Raw genomic sequence first — 11,643 nt, 5'->3', positions numbered from 1 at the left:
ATGAATTTACAGTCACAGTGAACTGCCCCAAATTTCTGACAGTGAAAATGCTGAAACCTCACATTCTATAAAAAGGCCACATGTTTTCCTCATCTGCTTATGTATTTGAGTAACTTACAATCTCTTCACATCATGGGATTGACATTTATAAAATAAGCATGTTAAGTCACATGAACGTTGGATATCGAAACTCACTTAACTGACTGTAATTGAATTGGTTAGAGGATATTGTCTATTTTTTATGCCACCCGTGTCATCAGCTCCTCCAGGGCTCGCTCCCGGTGGTTCTCGTGAACAAGCAGCACCTCTTTGATGGCGTTCTGCTGGAAGCCCATCTCATTGAACTGAGTGAGAAGGTGGAGGAACTCTTCTGCCTGAAACAAAGACATTAGCAGCAATTTAAGTTTAAAAAACAAAACAAAACACTGACCAGACATTTGTGCTTCTTTTAATACAGGGAAAATGTAATGCTACAGTTCTATACTTGTGAAGATTTATGTTAACAGTTGCTTAGACTGGGTCACTGCGCATACAAATTTGGAAAAAGGTATTAAATCAATCTACCAGATACATTATACTGGAGTTGAAGACATTGCATACCTTTGTGGCAGCACACATTATTCACAGAAACTATTTCATTTTGCATTTCATCAGTATAATGATTTGAACTAGAAGTCTGTTTCATGCCAATGTTTGTGCTTGGCCAGGCTACGAGTTCATCAGTAATATCCTTGACTACCTTGGTTTCACAGTTCTGAAACATCTCAAGAGCTTCCTCCACTTGTGCCACATCGTAGCCCAGCTCACACAGATGTTCATATGCCACCAGGTAACTCAGGATCTGTAGGAAAACAGCCATGAGAGAGATTTTTTTTAATCAACACAGGGAATGACAGTTGACTTCCAGTTCAGGGTCCTTTCCAGAGATCACACTTGGTTTGCCAACCAGATTCTATTTCATGCGGTGCAGTCATTTAAGACTGGGTTCACATATACACACTTGAGGATAAAGGAAAGAGTGGTCTGGAGACTTTATAAATAAACGAATGTGCAATGGACTGAATTTCCTCAGCTTTTTGGACCAGAGAGAAAAGCGTGGAGCAGGATGAAACATGATCAGGATGAGAAAATGACAAACTTTTCCTTTCCTCTATGATAGCAGAGGAAGAATTTAACAAATCAGTCTTGGTGTTAAGGTGACCATCTGACCGCTGCTGGCTGTCTGCTCGTCTCATGCTGTCTGAAGAGAGGAAACTTCTACAAACTCCTTAAACCATATATAGCTGTAATTTATGTTTGTACATGACAACAAAACTGAATTTACTCAGGTGATAAATTGCACAAGGCAATAAAAAATCTTCTCATGCAATATTTAAAATTTAACTTAATTTTTTGAACATGACAACAAAGGATCTTCTGCTTCATAAAGAGCTTTAATGTCATGGGATTTCCTAATAAATACAAAACTTTTGCTGTTTTTCTCTCATATAACTTTCCCACAATGTTCTAGAAATGTTGTTGATATGTTTGTGCATCGGTTTGTCAAAGCCCTCTGACTCATCCACCCACTAGGGAGAACCAGATAATAAATAGCAGGTGGTGGAAACTTTGAGGGGATCTGGTATCTATTTTTATAAAGTTGTTTTTTCCTCATTATGACTCGAATCAGATTAAAGATGTTGAAACCAGATGTTTTGCTGAAAAAGAGAGGAAGATGCATGGCACCGGAGAGAGTGCGTAGAAAACTGCCAGGAGTCGCACAGGTTACATAAGAAAAGTGTTCACACGGCTCATTACAAACAAGTCATTACTTACCACAAATAAAACAGGACTTCAATCAAAAAATCAGACAACATATTTTTGTACAGTATCATTTGTACACATCATTTGAGCAGGTATTCAGTTTGCTAGAAAAGGGAGGAATGAACATAGGCTCTGCTGATGTAACAATATGATCTGGACAAAAATACGGCTCTACAGCTGTTCAATATTGCAGAGATGTTGAAATATTTTTTTAATGCTTTCCTGCACTATTGCATTTTCGGACACGTGTAATAATCTCTATTACATTTACATTCTCATGTTTCCATGTAATACGTTTTGCATTCCTAGTACATACTTGACCAAGGTCAACAGTAGTGGATAGAATTCGTCTTCATGTGAGAGAAGTCTGAAACTTTTTTAATTAACCCTGTCCTTTGGTTCTAACATATGTTACCAAGTAGGCTGAGATCATTACACACAGCAAAATTAGATGCACGCAATATGACAGGGATTTGATAAGCGGCATGTGTCAAGTGTCAGGTTGCTTAGCACTGTTTGGCAGTACTGTAAGTGACACTGCTTCAGACTAATCTTTTGATCGAAGACTGTTATGAGAGCCTTTGGATTATACATTTAAGACTTGCTGCATAGCCAGTCACTGACTTCATTGGCTCTTTTTGACCGACCTGCTCAGGGCTCTGTTGTCCAGTCCTTTGCAGGGCGATGATGGCTGTGCGCAGCGGGTAACCTTGTTCTGTCACAGCCTCCAACAGCTCCCTCTCCTCTGGGCTGAGGGCGGAGAGCAACTCCACAGAAGAGTCCAGGCCCGTGGCGTGGGAACTGAGTGGCCGTGAGGAGGCCGGCAGGAGGCCTGGAGACTGTAGGGAAAAAACAACAACCCGTCAGTATCCCCCAGAGAAGAGCAGGAAAATCACAACTCTGAGAAACAAGCAGTGGAAATGCTATTACAGTAGGACAAGGTTGAGTTATTGTTTTGGTATTGCCGAGAATCACATGAATCAGTCTGATCTACTAACTAAATGTACACAAGTAAAACACTAATAAATACATTGTGAAAGTCAGACATTTTTATGTAATTCTGAATAACCTAAATAAGAAAGCAATGTGGTTACCATGGATTTCTGTGTATAGGCCTAAAGTAACAATGACTTCAAGAGTTTACATTATACATTAAATGACAGATTAAATTCATGGGCTAAACTGAAATATAGCTTTGCTAAGCAAGACCTCTATTACACAGTACCACTTGCTAATCCAAACGTACTGGTAATAACTTGGGAGGATTCCAGGAAAGACTTTACACAGTCTATTTTTAACTTTTACATCTTTAGAGACATTAAAGAAATGTGAGATCAAAAAACATGAACACAGTTTACAGAAATAGACCTAAAAGCAGACCCAAGAATTTTACAGTGAATCACAATTAAAATTAAAAATCAGATAAACATATATTTTGACATTATACAAAGCAATTTAATGGGCAATGTTTGACAAATCATTAGGAGGCACAAGTTATCCAAAAGGCTTAAGAAGTATTTGGTTTACTAGCTATTTGTTTAGTTCTGATCGTCTGCAATCAACTCCCTGCTTTTCTATTTGCGCCGTGTCGGTCAAAGCCATTTTTAGCGCGGTCATGGCTTGCCTACAGCAGATGAAGGAGATGGGCTCTGGGCTTTAAACAGCTATAGTGAATTAAAATAAAGGATTCTGTTCCTCACACCTGCAGATTCTGTCTGCTCGCCAACTAGAATTCCCACTGATTCCTAGAACCTCATTGAATAGGACTGAATTTTGTTTCATTCAAATGATACAAATCAGAAGAGGGGAAAAGTATTAGCACATATGTTCAAAATATTGAGAACAAGAATTACTAAGAATAAATAAAATCCTAATAGATGACTCCCATACCGGCACAGAGGCCCTGCTCTCAGACCGGGCGTGGCTGGATGAAGACGCAGGAGTGGAATGGGAGCTGAGGGAACAGTTCTTATTGACTGAGGTCAAGCTCCTCTGCAGGCTCCCCCTCTGGGGTTCCTGGACAAACAGGGAGGACTGTCGCAGGTTCTTCCGGCGCTGAGACAGGCAGCATTGTGAAGGCAAACTTAAGTTGGAGGAGGAGCCAGGGTTCTTTGGGTCTTTTGACCTGGGAGATTGGTGAGCTGACCCTGAGCCATCACATGCTTTTCCTTTTGATAACTGACCACTCTCATCCCGAGCGTATTCGTCATCGTCCTCTGAGTCGGATATGGTAAACTTCACCCTCTCGTTCATACTACGAAGGTGGGCCGCGTTCAGGCTAATGCTGCGGGGCCGGGGGTTAGGCTCCCAGAAGTCGCTGTTCCAGCGGCTGGCTAGCCTGCTCTCTTGTGGGCTGCTGAACATCATCCAGTACGGGGGACAGCTGGGTGGTATGTCAGAGAAGGAGCTGGTGAAGGAAGAACGGGGATTGCTGGGGTAACCTCCCTGAAGGCCAGTCAAAACCCAGTTTTCCAGTCTGAACGCATACTGTCAGGAAAGAGTCAGAGGTATCATTACACGACATGAACTGTAGACATGTAGTTGTTGACACAAAGCCAACTATGTTATTACATTAACACATGTTGTTCAGACTCTGTTTTATATTATAAAGATGCACACTACATAGCACTTATGGTACAGTCAACAGTTGTATGTGATGGTCTACAGTCTATATAGTCTCATGCAGAGTTAAGTGAATGGATATCTTTTGAATATCTTTTCACTTGTTAGAGGAAATTTGTGCTGACCTCTTGTACCATGACTACTATCCTATGGGGACACATAGGAGATCAGCACTAACTGAACATTACCAATTGCAAGAAAAGGGTAGAAAATAAAAAATGCCATTAGAAGGCTTGTAAAGTGAGAGTGCTTTTACCTCGTCTAATGTGAGAACACTTGATAGACACAATGACTTCATCTGACAGGATTCATATAATGAAAACCTTAGAACCTCACTTGAATATTCCTAAAGTCATTTCACTGAATCCATCAATGTGTCACTTACTATAAAGCAGAGTGAATTAAGATAGTATTACGTTAGCTTTACTGTAATGGCATTAATAGCACCAGAAGTATCCATTTTTCTTTCCCCCAAATTATCAACACCAGTAATCACAGAGATTGCCCAATGATGTGAACCAGTGATTACATTATGCAATAGCTTTCACTTCCATTCTTCTTTAACATAACGCTTGTCTGAAATATGTTCCAAGACAACTGCGAAATGTTTTTCTTGGACCGACAGAGAACACAAAAGTGAAAATTCAAACAAACCAAAGTTGAGCTCATTCCCATAAAAGGCACTAGTGAGCTCATTTTTGGTGAGATAATGGATTCTGACTGTAGTTTTGTAATGACATGAATAATCAGGAAAGACTCCACTTCTGTAAAGACACTGACCCTTAACACACAAACATATTATCTTACAGTTGAATTTGGAATTTATTCAAAACATTTCATGTAAACAATACCATCAAAGGTCAACAAAAGTTTAAGCACTGCTAGATTAAGAAAAATCTTTTTGGAATGATTTTTTTTCTAAATTCCTTTTTTAGAGACTATCTGGTGTGGTCATATTCAATTGATTTCTAAGTCTGTGAAAAGAAGTTGGACTACAATCTTGGCATAATATGAAAACAGCTTGGCAAAACTGACTGATGGAAAAGTGAGGTTTTAATAAATGACAAAGAAACACACACTACAGATCACACATCAGTGGTCAGTACGTAACATTTTCACTGTATTTGTACAGAGAGGAATTTAGGATTGTGGTCACTGCTACATTTCGAAGATAACTGCAATAAAGCTCAAGCCTAAAGTATCCAGCAGCTGTGTTTGATGTATCTCTTTCAGTTTCATGTGAGGGGAAGCAAGAATTAATGTGTGTTTAAGCATAATGTACTCTGATACATTCTGTGAATGCACAGTAAGATTCAAACTCAGATTTTATGATCTCAAGTGTGCGTTTTTACTGTCTCACAGCAGGCAGTTTTGTTGTTTTCAATGTAGTAATGAGTAGTTGAGTTACAACATTTTTGTGATTAAAAGCTTTCTTTGGTGAATACTGGGGGCAAACTTACATGTATAAAAACAACGGAGGCTTTGAAAAGGACACCACTGTTTACTAATTTGTTCGAAGGGTATGGCATTTCTACCAAACGTATTGGATGTGACAAGCACACGGAACACTGTGCTAATAAGGAGACATTTTGCAGACTGAACAGGTTAGATTTTAGTACTAAAGAGTGCTTTTTCCTGACCTCTGTCTCTTGAAGAATTTTCAGGTAGTCTGGCATAGAGATCTCAGGTGCAGTGACGACTTTCACCTCCTCCCTTGCTTCTTCCAGTGGACAAAGAGGAATTTTGAATGGCACCTCATCCAGACAGGCCATTCTCACGGTCACTAAAATTATATAAACAGATAAAATGAAATTACAGACACTAAACTGATACAGAACTGAAACCAACATGTGCAAATGAATGTAAGATCACTTGTCTCTAAATCTTGTATTTTGAAACAGTATCACCTTTAACCAGAAAACAAAGTGGGGTGTTTAAATCTTGTTTCTGAGAAATTCTACACACTTAGGCATTGCCACCAAACTACCTCACTATATTTGTTTATTCTGTTACACAATAGCAGAGAGGCCCGGAGATTAAGGATTACGAGTCTTCACCACCTGACCGTCTCACTGTTGCCACCTGATGCACTTAAGTCAACACGGTCAACCACACATATGTTTCAGCAGCGATCAGTCATTGTCCTCATGACACCTTCTGCTGCTACAGATGGGCTGATGACGTCCAACATACATCATCACCAAGCCCCTCCCACACTTAACATGTCAGCAAAGCTACTCAAGGTTGGTCTGACTGCTGTGCCTAGAACCTCTAGAAGTATCAAAGCAGATGGTTCTAGACTTTAAAACAAGCTTTAGATTTAACTGCCAGATGCTTTGTAAGCTCTTAAGATGGTTTTGTCCATATGAAGGACAGAACAATGGAAAGTGCAAGAAGTTGTCAACGTCAACATCACTGGCGGATCAGAAACCAGTTAGGTTACCTTTAATGTATCTGTTATCTGAAAATAAATATCTTTTTAGGCAGTTTCAAAGTTTTATTTGAACACAAACAAAGCATTGAGAATTTGACAGCAGCTACGTTATGCATAAAATATGCCGTGAAGTTATGTCAGAATTTCCCATGTTTGACTGTACCTGCCTTATATTTTAAAAAGTCATAAATGTTCACAAATGTGTGACCCATAATCATACCGTCACACCAATGCAAAAACAAAAAACAAAAACAAAAAACGACAGACCACTCAATAAAAGAGATATGAGCAACATTCTGGACATTCCATTCTACCTTATCAAAGCTATTATTTACTGCATTAAGGTTTAATTGGCTAATCGTGCCACAACAAAAAAGCACTTTGTAAATGTAAAGCAGATGTTATGAAAATGTTTCTCCAAACCATGATAATCAATCAAAATCACTATCCTAGACAGGATCAGTTAATCAGGAGATAATTGTCAAATGGAAAACCACAACATTTTACAGATTTTTTCCAAACTGAATTATTCCCTTATGAGCGACAAAAGTAACATTTTACACAGCTAAATTCATCACCTTCTTACCTGTTTATCCAATATGCGTCTGTTTGTCAAATGTGAGGTGTATCGAGGTGTTGAGTTGTTGTCTCTGCGAGCACTTCTGCACTGGTCAAATGACGAACAGACGTGCCTTCTTACAGAGCTAACCTTCCCTGCCCCACTAATCCACTGACATAACAAACTGACATCACCTGTTTACCTGGAACAATCACACCTTATGGTACGAGATCTATATAACATCAAACACGCCACAAAGCACAGACTTTTTCAGCAAACAATTTTTTATTGGAAAATAACATCACTGAAACTTTCATTCTGCGTAGAATAAGATCATTTGAAAAAGTCCATCAAAGCAGACAATGTTTAGCACCAGACTGTAATGTTGACTTCCAGAGAATGTTTACTTCCACTGGCTGTCCTCTGAAATCCATTAGAAAGAGTGCGTCATTAAGCAGTTTTCACGTGAACAGGCGGCTGATGTGTTGTCATCCAGTCTTGAGGCAAACCATGCCAGTTCTTTCCTATCAGTAACAGCAAAGCAGTCACCAAAGCTCTGCCATAAATTTCAGCATTGCGTCTTCTGATGCAATAATCGCTCACAATAACTGTTCGCCAAATACAATAAAACAAATAAAAATGTTATTTTTCTCCTCTTTTTAGAGATGTCACGCTCGCCAGGCTTCGATAATAAACATATGTAGTCCGTTTACAATGCCAGTCCGATAAAAATCAGGGTCTGGTGTTTCCTTATGTGGTGCTGTTTGAATTGCGTGATTGTTGCCAGGCCAGCAAAATTAACTGCCTTATTTGTCCAGAGCAGTAGCCCAGATCTCATCTGCTGGAGGGTCAGGGAAAACCCAGGTGTGCGGCACTGAGGAGCCATCAGGGTGGTCGAAAGGAACTAGGTATAGATCCCACTCTTTCCTTGAGGGACAAAAGAAAGAGTATGAGGGTTTGGTCCTTTTAGGGCCAGTCATATTTTCATGTTAACTAACTGAACTTTGTGGATATTTTGTTGGTCTTCCCATCCAATCAAAACCAACTAATCAACAATAATTCTGCATGTGATCATGAACCATACTACTGCTGGTGGATCAAAACATAGAAAATAGAGACAAACCTTATCTGTATAAGTGCAGGTAAAGAGTGCTCTGCCTGTGTGTAGTAGTCGTGGAAAGGCTGTAATGGATGATCTGGAGGCAATTCAGCTGAAAGATAAGAAGACACTTGACGGGCAGTTCATGTCAACCATTACTTTACCACTGTACTACTTTGTACACCAATCTGATGAGCTGACACAAGAGAATATTTTTTATTTTCCTCATGCTTACAATAACTCTAAAAATGATAGCAGGTCATCACAACTTTCATGTCCTTACTCTCTGTTATTAAAACATAAGCATGTGGTGAATAAAGAACCTTTAACCACTTATACAGAAGCAATACATGGGAGGCAAGTCCTGCCTGCTACTTTCAATGAAACTGTTCAAAAGAAGAGTACTTAGCAAATTCTTCATTTTAGATCCTAATGCATTTGAAAATTACCTCCAAAAAGTGCCATTTCCAGCTCTTGTCTCTTCTGCTGCAACCTTTCTCTTTCCTTTTTCTGACGTTTTTCCAACTCTCTTTTTCGATTCTCCTCTTGTTCTCCCTCCAGCATGACCCTTAGGGCTCTCTCCTCTGCCCCATACACTGCTGTGCGTTTTCGGATGAGATCCCTCAATCGCCCCACATGCTCCTCAAACGACTCATCACATTCTTTCTCAGGAAATATCCCTATTGGCATAAATAATAAACAATAATGAATAAACATTAATAAATAAACAGTAATGATAGGTGCTTGGTTACACAACCTAGGCAGATTTGAAATATGAATATTAGATTCATACCCTGTAAAATAAGCTCTTAAAAATAAGTTCCATCATGATCGAAGACCTTGTCATTGCTGCCGCTGTCTGCTATCCCAAAAATACACTGTTTCAACTGATTATCATCAGAACAAATAACAGAATGTGAAATATTTTCCTCTTTACCTTTTCTGGAAGCAGCCTCCTTACGAAGTTTTCTCAGTTTTTCCAGTGACTTGAGTATATCTAACATTCTCTTGGCGTCAGCTTGTTTCCTCCTCACTTCAGAGAGGACAGCATCAGCAGCAAGCTTAAGCTCTTGCTCCTAAGAAAGAAATTACGGACATGAAACTACGCAGACATAATTATAAGACCATATTACGATCAAATCTATCAAATGCATAGTGAAATGAAGCACATTCGCAGAACAATAGAGAGAGAAGTGTATTAACTATCAATGGTGACAAAAAACAGCCAATGCTATACTGAGAACCGATTACTAAAGGCAGGTCGCCACCTTGTGTAGAGAACTGTAAACTCGACGCCGCATCAGCTTACCCTTTTCTTCTCTTCTACCACAAGAATGCATCTCGTACGCCATTTATCAATTGCTGCCTCACGTTCTGCAGACCTTGCTTCCTCCCTGTGTTTTTCTTCGATTCGTTCAAGTTTTCTTCGATGCCCCTGTATTCTTTTCTTACGAATCTTCACCAGTTTCTTACTGATTGTGTTTATGACCAGTGGGTCGCAAACACTGTTCAGTTTATCCTGTAAACCACTTTTAAGAGTCACTGCTTTCGAATAAGTTTCCGTCCACACAGTTTCATTCTCCAAATTATGTTTTAATGTCTCACATGTGGCAGATAGTTCTGCTACGAGTTTAACGGCACTATACAGCTTTTCCCGGAACTGAGAAATGGATGGTCGAGAATCTATCGGCTTTGGTAAGACGGGGCTTCTTTTCCTCCTGAACAAAAAAGTCTTCAGCCACTCCTCGTCTCGTCTTCTCTGCACTAAGTCTGCATCACCGCCCTTGTCAAGAGGATGACAGTACTGTTGATCTGTAACATCACGGGGTGATCTTGCAGAATCTCCGAGGAAATTCTGGTGACAACTATCAGTGCTATGTCTTGACAGGAACCTTGACTGATAAGACTGTCGTCTAGAGCTGGACAACATGAGGTTCTGATCAAATGGTCCTTTAACATCAGAGACACCCATGTCGGACTGGGTACCTGCACTGGTATGAGACCACTGGTTCGTCTGTCTCCCATGTTCCAAAACGAAGTCACTTGGGGGAAGGCCATGGTTACTTGACCACTGTGTTTCGCTGAACGCAGGGCCCGAGCCGGACTGTGGTTGTTCATAATACCCCGGCGGCGGTTCTCTACAATCAAAACCCAACTGGTGGGGAAAAAAGTGAGATCCAAATTGTGGGGTTGGTGGAAACGGGGGCCAGTGAGGAGGCGGTGGGTGCTGAAAAGCATTTGGACCCGACAAAAATGGTCCAGTATTATTATTTTGAGCATCATTCCACGGTCCACTCAGAGGGGGTGGACGAACTGGTGGCGGCGGTCCCGTAAATCCTCCTCTCGGGCCAAATAAATAATTATCCGAATTTGTACCTGATAACAACTGTTGTTGTTCCCCCGCAGAGTACGACTGCTGCCTATCCATTTTTAAATAATGTAAATCGGCGTCAAAGTTCGTCTTTGAAGTCCCTAGCTCGTGTGATCACGACGTTCAAACCTAACCGGATGTTGTCGCTGTTTCTGTGGTGCTACGCTGAGGTATTCCCAGTAAAAGAGGACGCCAATAATTGGTTCCACATAGTTTCTTAGTTTCTAGTTACTTTCACTTAAGCATGAAAGAATGTGCTTGTGTGTTTAAACGTGGTCAACCACTAAATACACTTACATCAATACCTCTTTATTGCCCTCAGGAGATGAAATCACAGTATTTTGGTCTAATGTTAAAAATTTCATCGTAAATGAGCTTAGATGGGTAAAGCTCATTATAGCCAATTTGCCTGTTCTTAAATATCAAAACGTAGCGTTTCAAAACATGTGTCTTTAGCGAAACTGCATTTAACTAAGAAAACATCTGCACTGCTGTGGTCTAAACACTGTTTTACAGTAATTTCCATATATCCATTTTGAACCCCTCTCAGAGACGAAACTACCCACTCATCCAAAGCATAATAAACAGTCTGTCTCAAATTTGTTTACGTACTGTATCATACACTTCCCCTATCAGGTTTCTTTCTTTAAAAATCATGCCATCTTGTGTGTTCACTGACATCATGAAAGTATATCCAATATTAATCAGGGACTTCTTCAAGAACATTTTTTGTTAATACACCGCTGTGAATGCAG

General features: G+C 40.0%; 2 protein-coding genes across 2 annotated transcripts; both read right to left on the bottom strand.

The window, feature by feature from the left end:
• Positions 1-235: 235 nt before the first annotated feature.
• Positions 236-7,506, bottom strand: ubap1lb (ubiquitin associated protein 1-like b). Its single transcript, XM_030766686.1, has 6 exons — positions 7,446-7,506; positions 6,066-6,208; positions 3,694-4,290; positions 2,451-2,642; positions 740-841; positions 236-374 (listed from the first exon to the last, which is right to left on the bottom strand). The coding sequence occupies exons 2-6, from the start codon at positions 6,195-6,197 to the stop codon at positions 240-242; spliced, it is 1,158 nt and encodes a 385-aa protein (XP_030622546.1). The 5' UTR covers positions 6,198-6,208; positions 7,446-7,506; the 3' UTR covers positions 236-239.
• Positions 7,507-8,224: 718 nt separating this feature from the next.
• pdcd7 (programmed cell death 7) lies at positions 8,225-10,489 on the bottom strand. The gene is made up of 5 exons (XM_030765104.1): positions 9,827-10,489; positions 9,455-9,593; positions 8,967-9,197; positions 8,542-8,629; positions 8,225-8,345 (listed from the first exon to the last, which is right to left on the bottom strand). Exons 1-5 carry the CDS (start codon positions 10,487-10,489, stop codon positions 8,225-8,227), a joined length of 1,242 nt encoding a protein of 413 aa, XP_030620964.1.
• Positions 10,490-11,643: the final 1,154 nt, after the last annotated feature.

Source organism: Chanos chanos, chromosome 2, assembly GCF_902362185.1.
Source record: "Chanos chanos chromosome 2, fChaCha1.1, whole genome shotgun sequence".
NCBI lineage: Eukaryota > Metazoa > Chordata > Actinopteri > Gonorynchiformes > Chanidae > Chanos > Chanos chanos.
Note: the sequence above shows the minus strand (reverse complement) of the source record. Positions and strands in the feature narration are given on the sequence as shown.

Coding starts and splice junctions, on each gene's coding strand:
- ubap1lb (XM_030766686.1), bottom strand. CDS start 6,197: ATGGCCTGTCTGGATGAGGTGCCATTCAAAATTCCTCTTTGTCCACTG. Junction 4,291..6,065: donor AAATTCTTCAAGAGACAGAG/GTCAGGAAAAAG, acceptor CTTTCCTGACAG/TATGCGTTCAGACTGGAAAA. Junction 2,643..3,693: donor AGAGCAGGGCCTCTGTGCCG/GTATGGGAGTCA, acceptor TTTTCCCTACAG/TCTCCAGGCCTCCTGCCGGC.
- pdcd7 (XM_030765104.1), bottom strand. CDS start 10,489: ATGGGTGTCTCTGATGTTAAAGGACCATTTGATCAGAACCTCATGTTG. Junction 9,198..9,454: donor GGAGGCTGCTTCCAGAAAAG/GTAAAGAGGAAA, acceptor TTATGCCAATAG/GGATATTTCCTGAGAAAGAA. Junction 8,630..8,966: donor GGAAATGGCACTTTTTGGAG/GTAATTTTCAAA, acceptor CTTATCTTTCAG/CTGAATTGCCTCCAGATCAT.